The sequence below is a fragment of the Armigeres subalbatus genome, chromosome 3, assembly GCF_024139115.2.
Source record: "Armigeres subalbatus isolate Guangzhou_Male chromosome 3, GZ_Asu_2, whole genome shotgun sequence".
Taxonomy (NCBI): domain Eukaryota; kingdom Metazoa; phylum Arthropoda; class Insecta; order Diptera; family Culicidae; genus Armigeres; species Armigeres subalbatus.
Genome location: NC_085141.1, coordinates 113,679,680 through 113,699,377, shown reverse-complemented (window position 1 = coordinate 113,699,377; position 19,698 = coordinate 113,679,680). Strand labels below are relative to the sequence as shown.

Here is a 19,698-nt window from a genome sequence, read left to right as displayed (position 1 = left end):
GAGGAAGTTCGAAGGAATTTCCTTGTGGAAGTCCGATAGAATTTTCTTGAGGAAGTTCGAAGAAATTTCCTTGAGGAAATTCGAAGGAATTTCCTTGGGGAAGTTCGAAGGAATTTCCTTGAGGAAGTTCGAAGGAATTTCCTTGAGGAAGTTCGAAGGAATTTCCTTGAGGAAGTTCGAATGAATTTCCTTGAGGAAGTTCGAAGGAATTTCCTTGAGGAAGTTCGAATGAATTTCCTTGAGGAAGTTCGAAGGAATTTCCTTGAGGAAGTTCGAAGGAATTTTCTTGAGGAAATTCGAAGGAATTTCCTTGAGGAAGTTCGAAGGAATTTCCTTGAGGAAGTTCGAAGGAATTTCCTTGAGGAAGTTCGAAGGAATTTCCTTGAGGAAGTTCGAAGGAATTTCCTTGAGGAAGTTCGAAGGAATTTTCTTGAGGAAATTCGAAGGAATTTCCTTGAAGAAGTTCGAAGGAATTTCCTTGAGGAAGTTCGAAGGAATTTCCTTGAGGAAATTCGAAGGAATTTCCTTGAGGAAGTTCGAAGGAATTTCCTTGAGGAAGTTCGAAGGAATTTCCTTGAGGAAGTTCGAAGGAATTTCCTTGAGGAAGTTCGAAGGAATTTCCTTGAGGAAGTTCGAAGGAATTTCCTTGAGGAAGTTCGAAGGAATTTCCTTGAGGAAGTTCGAAGGAATTTCCTTGAGGAAGTTCGAAGGAATTTCCTTGAGGAAGTTCGAATGAATTTCCTTGAGGAAGTTCGAAAGAATTTCCTTGAGGAAGTTCGAAGGAATTTCCTTGAGGAAGTTCAAAGGAAGTTCGAAGGAATTTCCTTGAGGAAGTTCGAAGGAATTTCCTTGAGGAAGTTCGAAGGAATTTCCTTGAGGAAGTTCGAAGGAATTTCCTTGAGGAAGTTCGAAGGAACTTCCTTGAGGAAGTTCGAAGGAATTTCCTTGAGGAAGTTCGAAAGAATTACCTTGAGGAAGTTCGAAGGAATTTCCTTGAGGAAGTTCGAAGGAATTTCCTTGAGGAAGTTCAAAGGAATTTCCTTGAGGAAGTTCGAAGGAATTTCCTTGAGGAAGTTCGAAGGAATTTCCTTGAGGAAGTTCGAAGGAATTTCCTTGAGGAAGTTCGAAGGAATTTCCTTGAGGAAGTTCGAAGGAATTTCCTTGAGGAAGTTCGAAGGAATTTCCTTGAGGAAGTTCGAAGGAATTTCCTTGAGGAAGTTCGAAGGAATTTCCTTGAGGAAGTTCGAAGAAATTTCCTTGAGGAAGTTCGAAGGAATTTCCCAAGGAAATTCGAAGGAATTTCCAAAGGAATTTCCCAAGGAAACTCAAAGGAATTTCCCAAGAAAATTCGAAGGAATTTCACAAGGAAATTCGAAGGAATTTCCCAAGGAAATTCGAAGGAATTTCCTAAGGAAATTAGATGGAATTTCCCAAGGAAACTAGATGGAATTTCCCAAGGAAACTAGATGGAATTTCCCAAGGAAATTAGATGGAATTTCCCAAGAATAGTCGATGGAATTTCCCAAGGAAATTCGATGGAATTTCCCAAGGAAATTCGATGGAATTTCCCAAGGAAATTCGATGGAATTTCCCAAGGAAATTCGATGGAATTTCCCAAGGAAATTCGATGGAATTTCCCAAGGAAATTCGAAGGAATTTCCCAAGGAAATTCGAAGGAATTTCCAAGGAAATTCGAAGGAATTTCCCAAGGAAATTCAGAAGGAATTTCCCAAGGAAATTCGAAGGAATTTCCCAAGGAAATTCGAAGGAATTTCCAAGGAATTTGATGGAATTTCCCAAGGAAATTCGAAGGAATTTCAAGGAAATTCGAAGGAATTTCCCAAGGAATTCGAAGGAATTTCCCAAGGAAATTCGAAGGAATTTCCTTGGAAATTCGAAGGAATTTCCAAAGAAATTCGAAGAAATTTCAAGGAAATTCGAAGAAATTTCCCAGGAAATTCGAAGAAATTTCCCAGGAAATTCGAAAGAATTTCCCAAGGAAATTCGAAAGAATTTCCCAAGGAAATTCGAAAGATTTTCCCAAGAAATTCGAAGGAATTTTCAAAGGAAATTCGAAGCAATTTTCAAAGGAAATTCGAAGCAATTTCCAAAAGAAATTCGAAGGAATTTCCCAAGGAAATTCGAAGGAATTTCCAAAGGAAATTCGAAGGAATTTCCCAAGGAAATTCGAAGGAATTTCCCAAGGAAATTCGAAGGAATTTCCCAAGGAATTCGAAGGAATTTCCCAAGGAAATTCGAAGAATTTCCAAGAAATTCGAAGAATTTCCTGAGGAATTCGAAGGAATTTCGAGGAAATTCGAAGGAATTTCCCGAGGAATTCGAAGGAATTTCCTTGAGGAATTCGGAAGGAATTTCCTTGAGGAAGTTCGAAGGAATTTTCCGAGGAAATTCAAAGGAATTTCCCGAAGAAATTCGAAGGAATTTCTTGAGGTAACTCGAAGAAATTTCTTGAGGAAATTCGAAGGAATTTTCCGAGGAAATTCGAAGGAATTTTCCGAGGAAATTCGAAGGAATTTCCCGTGGAAATTCGAAAGAATTTCCCGTGGAAATTCGAAGGAATTTCCGAGGAAATTCGAAGACATTTTCCGAGGAAATTTGAAGGAATTTTCCAAAGAATTCGGAAGCATTTTCCGAGGAATTCGGAGGAATTTCTCGAGGAATTCGGAAGAATTTCCCGAGGAATTCGAAAGAATTTCCCGAGGAAATTCGAAGGAATTTCCCGAGGAAATTCGAAGGAATTTCCCGAGGAAATTCGAAGGAATTTCCCGAGGAAATTCGAAGGAATTTCTCGAGGAAATTCGAAGGAATTTCCCGAGGAAATTCGAAGGAATTTCCCGAGGAAATTCGAAGGAATTTCCCGAGGAAATTCGAAGGAATTTCCCGAGGAAATTCGAAGGAATTTCCCGAAAAACTTCGTAGGAATTTCGAGAAATTCGAAGGAATTTCGAGGAAATTCGAAGAATTTCCGAGGAAATTCGAAGGAATTTCGAGGAAATTCGAAGGAATTTCCCGAGGAAATTCGAAGGAATTTCCGAGGAAATTCGAAGGAATTTCGAGGAAATTCGAAGGAATTTCCGAGGAAATTCGAAGGAATTTCGAGGAAATTCGAAGGAATTTCCCGAGGAATTCGAAGGAATTTCCTGAGGAAATTGAAGGAATTTCGAGGAAATTCGAAGGAATTTGTCGAGGAAATTCGAAGGAATTTCCCGAGAAATTCGAAGGAATTTCGAGGAAAATCGAAGGAATTCCCGAGGAAATTCGAAGGAATTTCCCGAGAAAATTCGGAGGAATTTCCATGAGGAAATTCAAAGGAATTTCGATGAGGAAATTCAAAGGAATTTCCATGAGGAAATTCGAAGGAATTTCGAGGAATTCGAAGGAATTTCGAAATTCAGAAGGAATTTCGAGGAAATTCGAAGGAATTTCGAGGAAATTCGAAGGAATTTCGAGGAAATTCGAAGGAATTTCCCGAGGAAATTCGAAGGAATTTCGAGAAATTCGAAGGAATTTCCCGAAATTCGAAGGAATTTCCGAGAAATTCGAAGAATTTCGAGGAATTCGAAGGAATTTCGAGAAATTCGAAGGAATTTCGAGGAAATTCGAAGAATTTCCGAGGAAATTCGAAGGAATTTCGAGGAAATTCGACGGAATCTCCCGAGGAAATTCGAATTTCGAGGAATTCGAAGAATTTCCGAGAAATTCGAAGGAATTTCGAGGAAATTCGAAGGAATTTGAGGAAATTCGAAGGAATTTCGAGGAAATTCGAAGGAATTTCGAGAAATTCGAAGGAATTTCGAGGAAATTCGAAGGAATTTCGAGAAATTCGAAGGAATTTCGAGGAATTCGAAGGAATTTCGAGGAAATTCGAAGGAATTTCCCGAAATTCGAAGGAATTTCCGAGGAAATTCGAAGGAATTTCCCGAGGAAATTCGAAGGAATTTCCCGAAGAAATTCGAAGGTATTTCCCGAGGAAATTCGAAGGAATTTCCCGAGGAAATTCGAAGGAATTTCCCGAGGAAATTCGAAGGAATTTCCCGAGGAAATTCGAAGGAATTTCCCGAGGAAATTCGAAGGAATTTCCCAAGGAAATCCGATGGAATTTCCCAAGGAAACTCGAAGGAATTTCCCGAGGAAATTCTAAGGAATTTCCCAAGCAATTTCGAAAGAATTTCCCAAGCAAATTCGAAGGAATTTACCAAGGAAATTCGAAGGAATTTCCCAAGGAATTTCGAACGAATTTCCCAATGAAATCCGAATGAATTTCCCAAGAAAATTCGAAGGAATTTCCCAAGGAAATTCGAAGGAATTTCCCAAGGAAATTCGAAGGAATTTCCCAAGGAAATTCGAAGAAACTTCCCCAGGAAATTGGAAAGAATTTCTCGAGGATATTGGAAAGAATTTCTCGAGGAAATTCGACGGAATTTCCCGAAGATATTTGAAGGAATTTCCCGAGGAAATTCGAAGAAATTTTCCGAGAAAAATTGGAAGGAATTTCTCGAGGAAATTCGAAGGAATTTTCCGAGGAAATTGAAGGAATTTCCCTGAGGAATTTCGAAGGAATTTCCCGAATACATTTTAAGGAATTTCTCGTGGAAATATGAAATCTTTTCTCGAGAAAATTTGTTGGAGCTTCCTAAAGCAGTTTGAAAGCAATTTCCAGATGAAATTCAAAGGAATTTATTTGAAGAATTCGAAGGAATTTCTCGAAGATGTTTGAAAATATTTCTTATACAAATATTTAGGAAATTCTCAAACAAATTTGAAAACAGAGAGAACTAAACTCGTCTTAAACGGTTAAACATTATAGTGTTCGAATTGTTCAGTTGAAGTCTAAGTTGAAGGAACTAAAGATTCGGAAACGATTAAGCGCAGACAAATAGACGTACCTGTTACTTATGGGTACCATCATGCTGCTGGTCAGAACTATCGTCGCGCTTTGCCTCTGGCGGAAGCTGTCCGGAAGCTAAAAATCTGATCGGATAACTTCATTCCGACTACGTTTTGCGGTAATTTGTAATCAGATCAAGGGTTTGTTCGCTGATTGCAATAGCGAAATTTATTTCAATTTTGTTTTCATTAAATTTTACAATTAAAAAATTGCACACAGGATACGTATTGTTGACCAGGCCACAAAACCGTACCAAAGCCGAAATTAATTTCATTGCTGCTTTTAAAAATACACGTTCGTAATATGAATGAGAAATTTCCACCGTAAATAAAACTACATCCTCTTTATTTACGCCCATTCAATAAGAGGCGTGTTGGACGCATAAATAAAACCATCCCGTCCCATTTCATCGTTATTGTTTCAGTAGGTCTTCCTTATACATATTTCCAATCAATTTTCCAGCATGCTGTCACCAACTATCTTTAACTTCCCCATTTCCTCTCCCCCACCGGCTGCGGTTATTCCGGTCTGACCTTTCAAACACACCACAATAGCACTGGGTTAACGGCGACCAAGAAGCATCGTGCCTTTCGAGGCCATAACAATGCATGTCGCAACTGAGCGATATCAGATTTCTTCCAGCTCGGAGAATCCGCCAGCCAATCTTGTCCACCCGTGGCGCTGCTCCATCTTGACATGGTCGAGCGAAGACAGTCGGTGGAGGCCATTCCGAAGGAAGCATTTTTTTCCTTTCATTCCGTTTGTTCGTTCACTTATTCGCCAAGTTGGAATCGAGCGCACATTACCGTCTCTTATAATAAATGATGAAATTGGATGGCTGGAAAAGTGTAACGAGACGATGATTGATTGCCACGTGCCGTCATCTTGGCCGTCCTTGTCGAACCAACCAAACAATTATACAACCCACAGTCCCACGCAGAGAAACAGCAACTCATAAAGTAGTACACAAAACGAAACAATCATCCGCGAGTAATGTAAAAATGCATTCCGTCGGGGGGCACCTACCTTGGCGCGCTTGACGAGCTCATCCTGTGCGGCCTTGATGTTCTCCTTCTTGCCACCCCAGGCGCGCAGTACCGAAGCCTGCAGGGCACGTCCGTACGAGAAGGTCAGGGCCCACGGTCTCAGCAGCGGTACCTGGTTGATGGCGTTCAAGTTGACGGAGGCCTCCTCCTCGGACTGTCCACCGGACAGGAAGGTGACTCCGGGAACGGCGGCCGGCACGGTACGGCGCAGAGCCAGAACGGTGGCCAGAGCGACCTCTTGCGGGGATGGCTTCTTGGCGGCGCTCTGTCCAGCGGTGACCATGTTCGGCTTCAGCAGAGTACCCTCCAGGAAGACGTGATGGTCATTGAGGGCCTTGTACACGGCAGCCAGCACAGTCTCGGTAACCTTCTGGCAACGCTCCAGATCGTGGTCACCGTCGGGGAGGATCTCGGGCTCAACGATTGGCACGATGCGCTGCGATTGGCACACCGAAGCATAACGGGCCAGCACGTTGGCGTTCTCCAGGATGGCTTGGTAGCTGGGGGTGTTCTTGCCGATCTTCAGCACGCAACGCCACTTAGCAAAGTCGCAGCCGTCCTTCTTGTACTGAGCGCAACGGGCACCCAAGTCATCCAAACCTGGTGAAGGGACAAATACAAAATATAATCATTAGAAAAAGTGTGGGATTCTTTAAGAAATAGACGGGAGAAGGTTCGTTGAAAAAAATATATCTAGGGTTACCGATGATATTCTCGGCAGGGTCCAATTCCCGGCACATGCCCAAAAACCATTGTTTTAACAAAACTCCCGTAATCATGTGTTCTCACTCACTAAAGATGCAAATGTGGCTTCAGATGGGTGTGCCGAAGCGCAATAACCTGCCGATACCCTCCATGATGAGCGTTGTACACAAATTAAATTATCCTTCCCATTGAAAACAAACAAACCGACGATAATCACCATTCCCGCAAAGATACAGGGATAATACCATTTTTCCCATTAATTGCCAGCAGTAGTGGCGGGAGGAGTGTGTCACTCTACTTGTTTACCTGTCCGCTGATTATTTGCACACTCTGGCGGAATGGCTCCCGTATGGATGATGATGATGGTGCTCCACCAACCAACCAACCAACCTACGTGCCACATCGAAAATTTCTGCCCTGCCGTGGCGCCCGTATTTACTCAACGGGATAGAAACGGGAGTCGCGTGTCCATACTTGTTTGCGGTCCGAGTCCACTTGACACCAACCCTAATGCGCACCACCACGCACCACATAAGTAGGGGCAGTGGCTGGTAGTTGGTGGAACTGGATGGTGCGAAGTTGATATGCAGCTCTCGCATAAGTTACTGATATTATAGGAGCGGGTTCGATGGTGCACCATGATGAGGCAACATATTCGGAGTGCGAACGGAGGGACCACAGTAATTGTGCAGTGCCTCAATAATAAATTTGCTGGAGAATGGGAGGAGGTGGTGCTGGTTGATGATCTATGGTGTGATAATTACGTCCGACTCGACGATGATAGCGCAGTTGATGGGTGACAGTGAACTAATAGGGGATGGATGAGTGCTGGTGTTTACTCGTGTGCAATTTGCAATGTGTGGCTGCAATCAGCACGATTGTAAAAACTATTTGGGTAAATATTTTTGGTTGGAAATAAGCTTATTTGTAACACTAACGAAACTGGAGATAGAACCATAATTCATGTCATTAAATAGAATCGGAAAATAAATAACAACAGCTTTTTTTTATCTCGACTGTTGTGACCGTGTGTTGAATAAAATTAGGAAAATGCTGCTCTAATGAAAAGCTACAATTGAACCACAGAAAGTGCTTATTAGTGGTAAAATCCGAAACTCGGAAAGTTCAACCATGCTGAGGTTAGCTGGGTCACATTTTTGGGGCAGTATGTTTGTTGTGAAGGCGCTCCGACATTTTTTTTGCGTCTGTTTGGTTATGACTGCAATTCTCTCGAATTTCCATGGAAAATAATGCTGAGCTGCTGCGAAATTTTCTCGATGTGTTGGTTATTAAATTTTCATTCAACATTTCCGTGCTATATTTCAATTCCATTGGGAAAATCAGTTATGTGTTATGTCCTTGGGAAACATCAATCGCATTTCTACGAAAATAAGTTCCAGGTTTCCACGGGAAATTGTTCCAAGTTTTCATAGAAAATTCTTACGAATTCTCCTTCATTACACGGAAAATTGTTTCGTAGTTCCACAGGAAAAAATTGCAAATTTCTTCAGGAAATTCTTCCGAATTTCAATAAAAAGATTTTCCAAAGAAAATTCATTCGAATTTACACTAAACTTTTTTTCTAGCGAAATTTTTTTAGAGAAAATTTTTCAAAATTCGTTTTTTTAACTTCTTACGAAAATTGTTCGAGTGCCTTTGGAAAATTCATCCGAAATAACTCTTCCGAATCTCCACGAGAAAGTCTTCAAATTTCTATGAGGAGTTCTTCCGAATTTCTACGGGAAATTTTGCTGAATTCAACGCCCAAGTAACAATTTTAGTTTTATGATTAATTACAAGAGTATATAAATCCTACGACAATAAATATGTTTCTTGATCGCTCACACCAAAACTTCTTGAAGATTATTATCTGCCTAGTTCATCGACTCTTGCAATGGTTTTAAAAGTAAATGTAAGACGCACATGAAGATCAGACTTTGACAAAACATGAACAACAAATCGGTATCAAAAGCTTTTCGAAATCAGTTTCAAACTGATATAAAAGAAAGTTGGCATTATTCAAAACCTTTTTTTAAGCTTCTTAATCTCGATGCCTGTGCAATTTCCATGTGAAATTCCTGCGAATTTCCATGGGAAATTCCTGCGAATTTCCTTGGGTAATTTCTTCGAATTTCCTTCGAGTTTCCTTGGGAAATTCCTTCAAATTTCCTTGGGAAATTCCTCCGAATTTCCTTGGGAAATTCCTTCAAAATTCCTTGGGAAATTCCTCCAAATTTCCTTGGGAAATTCCTCCGAACTTCCTTGGGAAATTCCTTCGAATTTCCTTGGGAAATTCCTTCGAATTTCCTCGGGAAATTCCTTCGAATTTCCTTGGGAAATTCCTTCGAATTTCCTTGGGAAATTCCTTCGAATTTCCTTGGGAAATTCCTTCGAATTTCCTTGGGAAATTCCTTCGAATTTCCTTGGAAATTCCTTCGAATTTCTTGAGAAATTCCTTCGAATTTCCTTGGGAAATTCCTTCGAATTTCATGGGAAATTCCTTCGAATTCTTGGGAAATTCCTTCGAATTTCCTTGGGAAATTCCTTCAATTTCCTTGGGAAATTCCTTCGAATTTCCTTGGGAAATTCCTTCGAATTTCCCGGGGAAATTCCTTCGGATTTCCTGTGGAAATTCCGTCGGATTCCGTGGCGAAATTCCTTCGAATTCCTTGGGAAATTCCTTCGAATTTCCTTGGGAAATTCCTTCGAATTTCCTTGGGAAATTCCTTCGAATTTCCTTGGGAAATTCCTTCGAATTTCCTTGGGAAATTCCTTCGAATTTCCTTGGGAAATTCCTTCGAATTTCCTTGGGAAATTCCTTCGAATTCCCTCGAATTTCCACGGGAAATTCCTTCGAATTTCCACGGGAAATTCCTTCGAATTTCTACGGGAAATTCCTTCGAATTTCTACGGGAAATTCCTGCCTTGGGAACTTCCTGCGAATTTCCTTGGGAACTTCCTTCGAATTTCCTTGGAAAATTCCTTTGAATTTCCTTGGGAAATTCCTTCGAATTTCCTGGGAAATTCCTTCGAATTCCTGGAAATTCCTTCGAATTTCCTTGGGAAATTCCTTCGAATTTCCTTGGGAAATTCCTTCGAATTTCCTTGGGAAATTCCTTCGAATTCCTTGGGAAATTCCTTCGAATTTCCTTGGGAAATTCCTTCGAATTCCTTGGGAAATTCCTTCGAATTCCTTGGGAAATTCTTCGAATTTCCTTGGGAAATTCCTTCGAATTCATGGGAAATTCCTTCGAATTTCCTTGGGAAATTCTTCGAATTCTTGGGAAATTCCTTCGAATTTCCTTGGGAAATTCCTTCGAATTCCTTGGGAAATTCCTTCGAATTTCTTGGGAAATTCCTTCGAATTCTTGGGAAATTCCTTCGAATTTCTTGGGAAATTCTTCGAATTCATGGGAAATTCCTTCGAATTTCCTTGGGAAATTCCTTCGAATTTCCTTGGAAATTCTTCGAATTCCTTGGGAAATTCCTTTAATTTCCTTGGGAAATTCCTTCGAATTCCTTGGGAAATTCCTTCGAATTCCTTGGGAAATTCCTTCAATTTCCTTGGAAATTCCTTCGAATTTCCTTGGAAATTCCTTCGAATTTCATGGGAAATTCCTTCGAATTTCCTTGGGAAATTCCTTCGAATTTCCTTGGGAAATTCTTCGAATTTCCTTGGGAAATTCCTTCGAATTCCTTGGGAAATTCCTTCAATTTCAGGAAATTCCTTCGAATTCCTTGGGAAATTCCTTCGAATTTCCTTGGGAAATTCCTTCAATTCCTTGGGAAATTCTTCGAATTTCCTGGGAAATTCCTTCGAATTTCCTTGGGAAATTCTTCGAATTCCTTGGAAATTCCTTCGAATTTCTTGGGAAATTCTTCGAATTTCCTTGAAATTCCTTCGAATTTCCCTTGAAATTCCTCGAATTTCCAATTTTCGAATTCTTGGAAATTCCTTAGAATTTCCTTGGGAAATTCCTTCGAATTTCCTTGGGAAATTCCTTCGAATTTCCTTGGGAAATTCCTTCGAATTTCCTTGGGAAATTTCTTCGAATTTCCTTGGGAAATTCCTTCGAAATTCCTTGGGAAATTCCTGCGAATTTCCTTGGGAAATTCCTTCGAATTTTCTTGGGAAATTCCTTCCAGTTTTCTAGTGTGATTCCTTTGATTTTCCTTGGGAAATTCCTTCGAATTTCCTTGGGATATTCCTTCGAATTTCCTTGGGAAATTCCTTCGAATTTCCTTGGGAAATTCCTTCGAATTTCCTTGGGAAATTCCTTCGAATTTCCTTGGGAAATTCCTTCGAATTTCCTTGGGAAATTCCTTCGAATTTCCTTGGGAAATTCCTTCGAATTCCTTGGGAAATTCTTCGAATTCCTTGGGAAATTCCTTCGAATTTCCTTGGAAATTCCTTCGAATTTCCTTGGGAAATTCCTTCGAATTCCTTGGGAAATTCCTTCGAATTTCTTGGAAATTCCTTCGAATTTCCTTGGGAAATTCTGTCGAATTTCCTTGGGAAATTCTGTCGAATTTCCTTGGGAAATTCTGTCGAATTTCCTTGGGAAATTCTTTCGAATTTCCTTGGGAAATTCCTTCGAATTTCCTTGGGAAATTCCTTCGAACTTCCTTGGGAAATTCCTTCGCATTTCCTTGGGAAATTGCTTCGAATTTCCTTGGGAAATTCCTTCGAATTTCCTAGGGAAATTCCTTCGAATTTCCTTGGGAAATTCTTTCGAATTTCCTTGGGAAATTCTTTCGAATTTCCTTGGGAAATTCTTTCGAATTTCCTTGGGAAATTCCTTTGCATTTCCTTGGGAAATTCCTTTGAATTTCCTTGGGAAATTCCTTTGAATTTCCTTGGGAAATTCCTTCGAATTTCCTTGGGAAATTCCTTCGCATTTCCTTGGGAAATTCCTTCGCATTTCCTTGGGAAATTCCTTCGCATTTCCTTGGGAAATTCCTTCGAATTTCCTTGGGAAATTCCTTCGAATTTCCTTGGGAAATTCCTTCGAATTTCCTTGGGAAATTCCTTCGAATTTCCTTGGGAAATTCCTTCGAATTTCCTTGGGAAATTCCTTCGAATTTCCTGGGAAATTCTTTCGAATTTCCTTAAATTCTTCGAATTTCTTGGGAAATTCTTTCCGAATTTCCTTGGGAAATTCTTTCGAATATCTTCGGGAAATTATTTCGAATTTCTTCGAGAAATTCTTTCGAATTTCCTTGGGAAATTCCTTCGAATATCCTCGGGAAATTCCTTCGAATTTCCTTGGGAAATTCCTTCGAATTTTCTCGGGAAATTCCTTCGAATTTTCTCGGGAAATTCTTTCGAATTTCCTCGGGAAATTCCTTCGAACTTCCTTGGGAAATTCCTTCGAATTTCCTTGGGAAATTCCTCGAACTTTCCATGGGAAATTCTTCGAATTTCATGGGAAATTCTTTCGAATTTCCTTGGGGAATTCTTTCAAATTTCCTTGGGAAATTCTTTCTGATTTCTTTGGGAAATTCTTTCGAATTTCTTTGGGAAATTCTTTCGAATTTCTTTGGGAAATTCTTTCAAATTTCCTTGGGAAATTCTATCGAATTTCCTTGGGAAATTCTGTCGAGTTTTCTTGGGAAATGCTTTCGAATTTTCTTGAAAAATTCTTTCAAATTTCCTTGGGAAATCCTTTCGAATTTCCTTGGGAAATTTTTTCGAATTTCCTTGGGAAATTCTTTCGAATTTCTTTGGGAAATTCTTTCGAATTTCCTTGGGAAATTCTTTCGAATTTCCTTGGGAAATTCCTTCGAATTTCCTTAGAAAATTCATTCGAATTTCATGGGAAATTCCTTCGAATTTCTTGGGAAATTCCTTCGAATTCCTTGGGAAATTCTTCGAATTTCATGGGAAATTCCTTCGAATTTCCTTGGGAAATTCCTTCAATTTCCTTGGAAATTCCTTCGAATTCCTTGGAAATTCCTTCGAATTTCCTTGGGAAATTCCTTCGAATTCCTTGGGAAATTCTTCGAATTTCCTTGGGAAATTCCTTCGAATTTCCTTGGGAAATTCCTTCGAATTTCCTTGGGAAATTCCTTCGAATTTCCTTGGGAAATTCCTTCGAATTTCCTTGGGAAATTCTTTCGAATTTCCTTGGGAAATTCTTTCGAATTTCCTTGGGAAATTCTTTCGAATTTTCTTGGGAAATTCCTCCGAATTTCCTCAGGAAATTTCTTCGAATTTCCTCGGGAAATTTCTTCGAATTTCCTCGGGAAATTTCTTCGAATTTCCTCGGGAAATTCCTTCGAATTTCCTCGGAAAATTCCATTGAATTTCCTTGAAAAATCAACTTGAGTAATTCCTTGGCTTTTGTGCACATATACACACATACGCACAAACATACACATGGACAGACAGACATTTTCTTATATGTATGATTGATACAGATCCTTGCAATTTTTGGTTTGGGTGTAGGAATATCTATGAATAAAATTACTCTCGAAAACTTTATTAATATGTTCAAAAATTTCCATAAAACATAAATCTGGTTAAATCCTCATTCAAGACCAACAAAGCATACTGCCTATTAGACCTAACTTAATGCATTACATTATGAATCTTGTTAGCATTCGTGAAGCACCCAGCGGTAACCGTCAATCAGCAGGCTACCTACGTTATTGCTTTCTTTTAAACATGCAGTTGTACACTTTTCCATGGGAAAAAAGAAATTTTCATTTTCCCTACAGCTGATGTAAAGCAATAAACCGCGACCAAGCTCAGCTCCAGATTCGACCACCGCTGGATATGCCGCATTCCAACGTAATTGCTAGTGACAGATGAAGCGCCGGCTCTCACTAGGGTGTGCTGGTAAGAACCAACGCGTCTAGAGTGTGAAAATAAACAGTTCAAAATGAAATACACAAAAAAAAAATAAAATAAAAATTTAAATTTCGTGTTAGAGGCTTCCTCTGTATAATGAAGGTATATCATTAACTTTTTTGCTTTTATCTTAATACAAATTTGTACTGAAAGGATATTATTTGACTCCAACAGAAAACTCTACATACACTCTACGTACACCAATCGACTCAACTTTATGAGCTGAGCAAATGCCTGTCAGTGTGCACAGAAGCCAAGAAAACATCAACCATCTTTTCATATACTAAGGCTTTGGTCCGATTCGTGAATCAAAATCGAATTAAACTTAAAAGTGACAGTTCAAAAATTTCCCAATAACCCTGCTCGCAGAGCAAGATTACTTTTGACAGATATTGAATCATTTTTGATAGATGTTTTGTTGTTCTTGCTGGGTAGCACCAGCCATTTTTACGAGCGGGGGATTTCATAATTTCCGAACTGTCACTTTTAAGTTTAATTCGATTTTAATTCACGAATCGGACCAAAGCCTAAGCCTCAACCGAGATTCTCGTAGCAAGTTGCATTACTTCTTTTCATTTTTTACACACCCTAGAAATTAAACCAGCAGTGTTGAAGCACAGATTAAAACTCCAATTTAAGATTTTTCTCTGCTTGTGATTCTGTTATATGTAGGTTTTTCCTTCCCCTTCCACCGGTTGATTCTTTTCAATAGCTTTTATTTTGTCCTCCTGATTGCGTCTTATATAAGTGGAACAATTTTGTGCAGCTGAACAAAATTGAGCGACAACAAAAAAACCATGCTTGATAGTTTTGTTTCCACTTTTGCATCTCAGTTACGCCACAAGAACGTACAAGAAAAAACAGGGCTGTGTTGTTACATGCATCAAAGAATATCCTGTACCCTGATGTGCAGTTCCCATTTTGTTCGTAACAAATTAAATAACGATTGCGATTGGTCCAATTAGAAGCTCTTCGGCCATCATAAGAGCAGTTCTCGGGACGGGATTTCAGTAGAAGTCGTGACACGATTGAATGAGCATTTCAATTCATCGAACTAGTCGGGAAAATACCCTGATTACAATCGACTGAAGAATTTTTTCACCTACTTTCTCAACTTGTATAAATATCCCAACACACTAGCGTAGCAAGGGAACCATTTCTAAATTTTATAACTTTAGTTAAAGAATATTATTACATTTTTTTGTAGAAATTGGTACAAAACATGCCGAATGTGCATTATTGGCATTGAGCAATTGTATTATCGTATGCTAACCACAGTACGATTGTTGTATTTGATATTTTTCATGAGACAATAATCTATTTTCAACGATGTTCCGTTGGTTCCGGGTCTGCCAAAGGACCAGTATGTTATTATTTGGATCTAAAAATGTCCTCCGTGTGAGTATTTATCCCTTTTGCAATTTTCCCGAAAGCATTACGTTGATATCATTTAAATTGGTCAATATAACGGATTTACAACATGCGAGTTCTTACGCTATGAAAATTGAAGCAATTCGCGGAGGGTTAAGCCGCCTCCCACGGAATCTCCTGGCTACGCCAATGTCTCTGGAGTGGCCGACATTGCTTGCGTTACGAAGGTTGATTACAATTGAAAAATAAATCAACAACTATTTACGTCACCCAATCAATCCCGAGGCGGACTGTTATGTTTTGTTGCACAATTGGAGCGCATTCGAACCTTGCTCCCGTTTTCTTTTATAGTCACGCCTCTCCATCCAGCACAGAATGACCGGTGCGAATCGTTACTTACCCTGGGTGGTGCACTCGCCCTCGGAACCCATCAGATCGACGACACCCTTGTCGACCTTGATACCGGCCAGGATGCCCTTCTTCTTGAGCAGAGCGGCCAGCGAGGTACCGTCATCGCCCTTCTGGTACAGCGTCTCGTGGAACAGAATGACGCCGGAGATGTTCTCCTGCAGACGGTCGTCGGCGGTGAACAGCAGCTGACGGTACTGGCGGCGGTTGTCCTCGTTGTTCTCGACACCGATGTCCTGCAAAGCGGGGAAAAAGAAGGGACGTTACATAAAACTACAACTTCGATGAGTGCATCATTGTTCGAACGGATTTTATGTGTTTTTAGTTTCGATGAAATAAAAGAGAATTATTTTTTCATGAATAAAGTGGAAACATTTCTAGTATTGATGGGCGTAACAGTATCGAGTGAATTTATCCGTGAAAACGATAAATTTAAGCAGTTCGTTCGTGAACTAACGTACTTAATTGGAAAAAATAGAAACTATGAGGATGCTACTAAATTTTGGACAGGGTTTACCTTTTGATGATAAAAGATAAAGGTATTCTCTGATTGATTTGATTTGTTTCCCATTTCATGGAAATTGGTGGAAGCTAGCATCGTCGCGCAGCATAATTTTTTCTTCAAAAAATATTTTTTGCGGTATGTTAACTATAACAGCGAGAATCGATGTTTTTTAGTTGTCACCCAACAAACTTTCCTTTTGCGCTTTCACATAGCCAATTGAAAATATCGTATGGTTTCAAAAGCACATAACGTTATCCCATTGTACGAGGTATCTTGTAATAATTGCATTGATCGATTCCAGGAAAGTGAAAGCTATTCGACTTAAATAAAACTCCCAATAAAAAAATAGAAATTTTTCATAATAAATAGAAAACTTCCAATCTTTCAGGGTGAAAGCAATAAATAAACATAAAAGTGTCCATAAATAAACCAATATTAGAAAAAAAAACAATTCATTATGAAATTTTCTGCATATTTTTTTCCAGAAAAAAAATAAAGAAATAAAACATAGCATTTTTTCTATAGGTCCTTTTTTGAAAACGTTTATTATTATTAAAAAAATATTTTATTCGTTTTTAATTTTATAGGTTTTTAATTCTTCTATGGAAACTTTCTTATGTTTTATTCATGTTTTTTGGTTTGATACAAATTCAATCATAGAAAAAAAATTTTTTTTTTCAATGCTAAATTTTGATTCTTGATGGAATTTTTATTTTTATAATTGAAAATTTTGCGTTCGATATGGATAATATATTTTTGTTATCTGAAAATTCATTGTTGTTTATTGTTTATTTATTGCATGAAAAATCACTTGAAAAAAGAAAAGAAAAAAAATGCTTCCAACTTGATTTCTTAATCAGCAATTTCCTATTTTTTATAATTTTTTTAAATTCTATATGGAAATTTTATTTTGCTGTCATGCCCTCCTTGGATGGTTTCAGTCGGTTTTACATCGTAACGAGACTCATAAGAAGAATAGAAAAATCGAGAAATTTGAACAAATCGGAAATACGGAATAGAATGAAAAAAAATGAACAACTGTAACAAACTAAAAAGTATTAATTAAATTACATTTTCCATGTTTAAAAATTTAATTGAATATAGAGAATCAGAAAAATTGGATATCTAAAGAAAATTCTGATTATCGATTTTATTTAATCAGATAGGAACCCTCCCTCCGTTAGGACCGGGCCTTCCTCTCTGCAATTGGAGCTTTTTTGAAGGAATTTATCATGGAGTATAGTCTCCGAATCAGTAAATTATCGTTGACAGCTTGACAAAATCGTCTATCATGGTATGCTACATATCGCGAATGTATACAGAGATGATAAGTTAGAGATTTTTATTTCATTCCGCTTCATATTCAATCCCTGGTAATTAACCCGTTAGCGCCCAGTTATCTATTTGTAGATCAGTAACGCTTAACAGCCAGTGAACTATTTATAGATCAGTTGCATTTCCGATTATTACTGAGAAATTCTAAAGAGAAAGTGTCACATGTCTTTGACAACATTTTACTATGAACTAATATCATTCACATGGTGATCAATTTGATTCAGAATTAACTCACATGATCGCGATAGTGTCTATTATATTTGGAGCTTTTCTAGGAAAACTCTTCATATGATAAACATAATGGGCATAAAAAGGTGCTTTTTCTCATGATGGTCATTATATTTTCACAGGATCTATTCAGCAAATTTGTTCTAAAGAATTTGATCTATACGAAAAGAATTAGAAATATCGACATTTATCCGCTAGGTGCCGCCAATACTGCCTCTTCTTTCATATACACAAGATATCAAGCCACATCTACGAACCCTGTCTAGTTGGGTACTTGTTTTCGGCTAAAATATACAAATTGTCATGTCTATACCGGATCTGACTATAGTAACTCTGAATTTCTTCACTAGATGGTGCAACTGATCTTTCATATTTCATTTAGACCTGTGCGCCTTTAATATCATCGGCGGCGGCGGCGTGGTGGTCACTTTTGCACCGGCGACGGCGGCGTGCCGTTGACTTTTATCGAAGGCGGCGTGAACCGGCGTGGATGAAAAAATCAATGGCTGAAAAAATAAATTCTAACGCGGATTTATGGATTCAAGCGGTTTGATTCACGGGGTAGGAACCACTAGTATAAAAATCGACTTCAGTGGATTAAAATTGCAATATTCTACGTTTGTCGATCATCAAACAGCACATTTAAAATAGTTAATTGCCGGCGACACTAATCAATACCTGATTTCAAAATGTTATTTAAATGAACACTATTTTGTTATTCTCTGATTTTGATGAATCAAATTCAAACTATAAATCATGCTTCACTAGTCCCTGAGCAATGTTGAGAATTAGGTTTCGGTGTCATAGAACTAATTTGTCTCCAGTAGCCTTGCGAGCAAAGGAGTAGGATTGCCAATCCGGAGATGGCGAGTTTGATTCTCGGTTCGGTCTAGGATGTTTTAGGGTTGGAAACATTCTCGACTTCCTGGGCATAGTGTATCCATTGTACTTGCCACACGAGATACATACTCATGCAATGGCGGGCACAGAAAAGCTTTCAATTAATAATTGAGGAAATGGTAATAGAATACTAAGTTGAAAAGCAGACCAAGTTTCAATTGGAATGTAGAAACATCTCAATATATTTAAATTGCTGAAAAATTTCAACTACTATTCTTTGAGTTACATACAGAATTGGGCAATGTTGAAGTGGCTGCATTTTTTTTTTTAGATATTTTTCCTGAAATTTTGTTGAATTTGCCAAAAAAGTTCTTGATGGAGCTCTTGAATGAATTTTTGGAGGAAAGTATAGAGGAAGGAGGGAGGGTTTCGAGAAGCGTGACTTCCTGCAGGAATTCATTCGGAAATTTATTTAAGAATGAACTATTTTCCGATGAAATTCTTAAGTGAATTTTCTATCCGAGGGAATTCTTGAAGTAATGTCGAAGAAAGTTTATGAAACCATTTTCTGCAAATTTTTGAAGGAATTTCCGGAAGAACATTGGAAACTGAAGGAATTCCCAAAGAAAAATCAGTAGGAACCTTTTAAGAAAATTTCGAAGAAATCCCCCAGACATTTTCAAAGGAATTCCCAACAGAATTTTCGAATGCATCCCAAAATTAATTTTAGAAGAAATTTTCGGATAAATTTCCGAAGAAATTTCCAGAGGAATTACCTATACCTATGTTGGTTGTACACTCCTTGTTGTCCGGAGCAAAACCGACTGTAATGTCTTGTTTCAGGTCACTCATTCTTGGACCGCTAGTCGCCAGTCTCCCTGCACGCCGGCCGCACGCGCATCTGCCTCGTTTGCACACAGACAGAGAATGCGGGTTCTACCCCGGAGCCCATGTCCTCTTCCAGGTTCTCTGCTAAACAAGACTTTTGCCGGTCTATCTTGCGGCATACGCACTATATGTCGGCTCACTGTCATCTGCCGTATTTTATCAGCCTACCCATTTCTGCATTTTTTACCCTTGGTACAAGTCTTGATTCATGCGGCTGCGCCATTCATTATTTTCTACCACACCGCAAAGTGTTGTGCGTAGTATTTTCCACTAAAATACTCCGAGAATTTGATGGTCTGCATCTTTTAACGTCTATGCTTCATGATCGTACAGGGCGACTGGAAGAATTTCTTAGAAATTTTTGAAATTCTTAGAAAATATTTCATAGAAAAAAGTTCTTAGAAAATATTTTGACAATTTCCGAAGGAAGTTCTAAAACATTTTCCGTAGATATTTCAAAAGGAATTTGCGAAAGATTTACAGAAAGTATTTCCGAATTTGTGAACGAAGTTTTGACGGAATGTCAAAATGAATTTTCATAGAAATCTAAGACTGTCGGAAGTTCCTTCAAGAGTTACTTTAAACAATCCTTTAGGAATTTCTTCGGATT

At 38.7% G+C, this 19,698-nt stretch overlaps 1 protein-coding gene across 4 annotated transcripts in view; it reads right to left on the bottom strand.

Moving 5' to 3' along the window:
- LOC134220953 (fructose-bisphosphate aldolase-like) overlaps positions 1–19,698 on the bottom strand; it is a 68,892-nt gene that overhangs the window by 30,813 nt on the left and 18,381 nt on the right. For all 4 annotated transcript variants that reach the window (XM_062700114.1, XM_062700113.1, XM_062700111.1 and 1 more), the window contains 2 exons: positions 15,285–15,528; positions 5,936–6,555 (listed from right to left, as the gene is read on the bottom strand). In XM_062700114.1, coding sequence (XP_062556098.1) covers positions 5,936–6,555; positions 15,285–15,528 — 864 coding nt within the window. The remainder of the gene's footprint in view (positions 1–5,935; positions 6,556–15,284; positions 15,529–19,698) is intronic.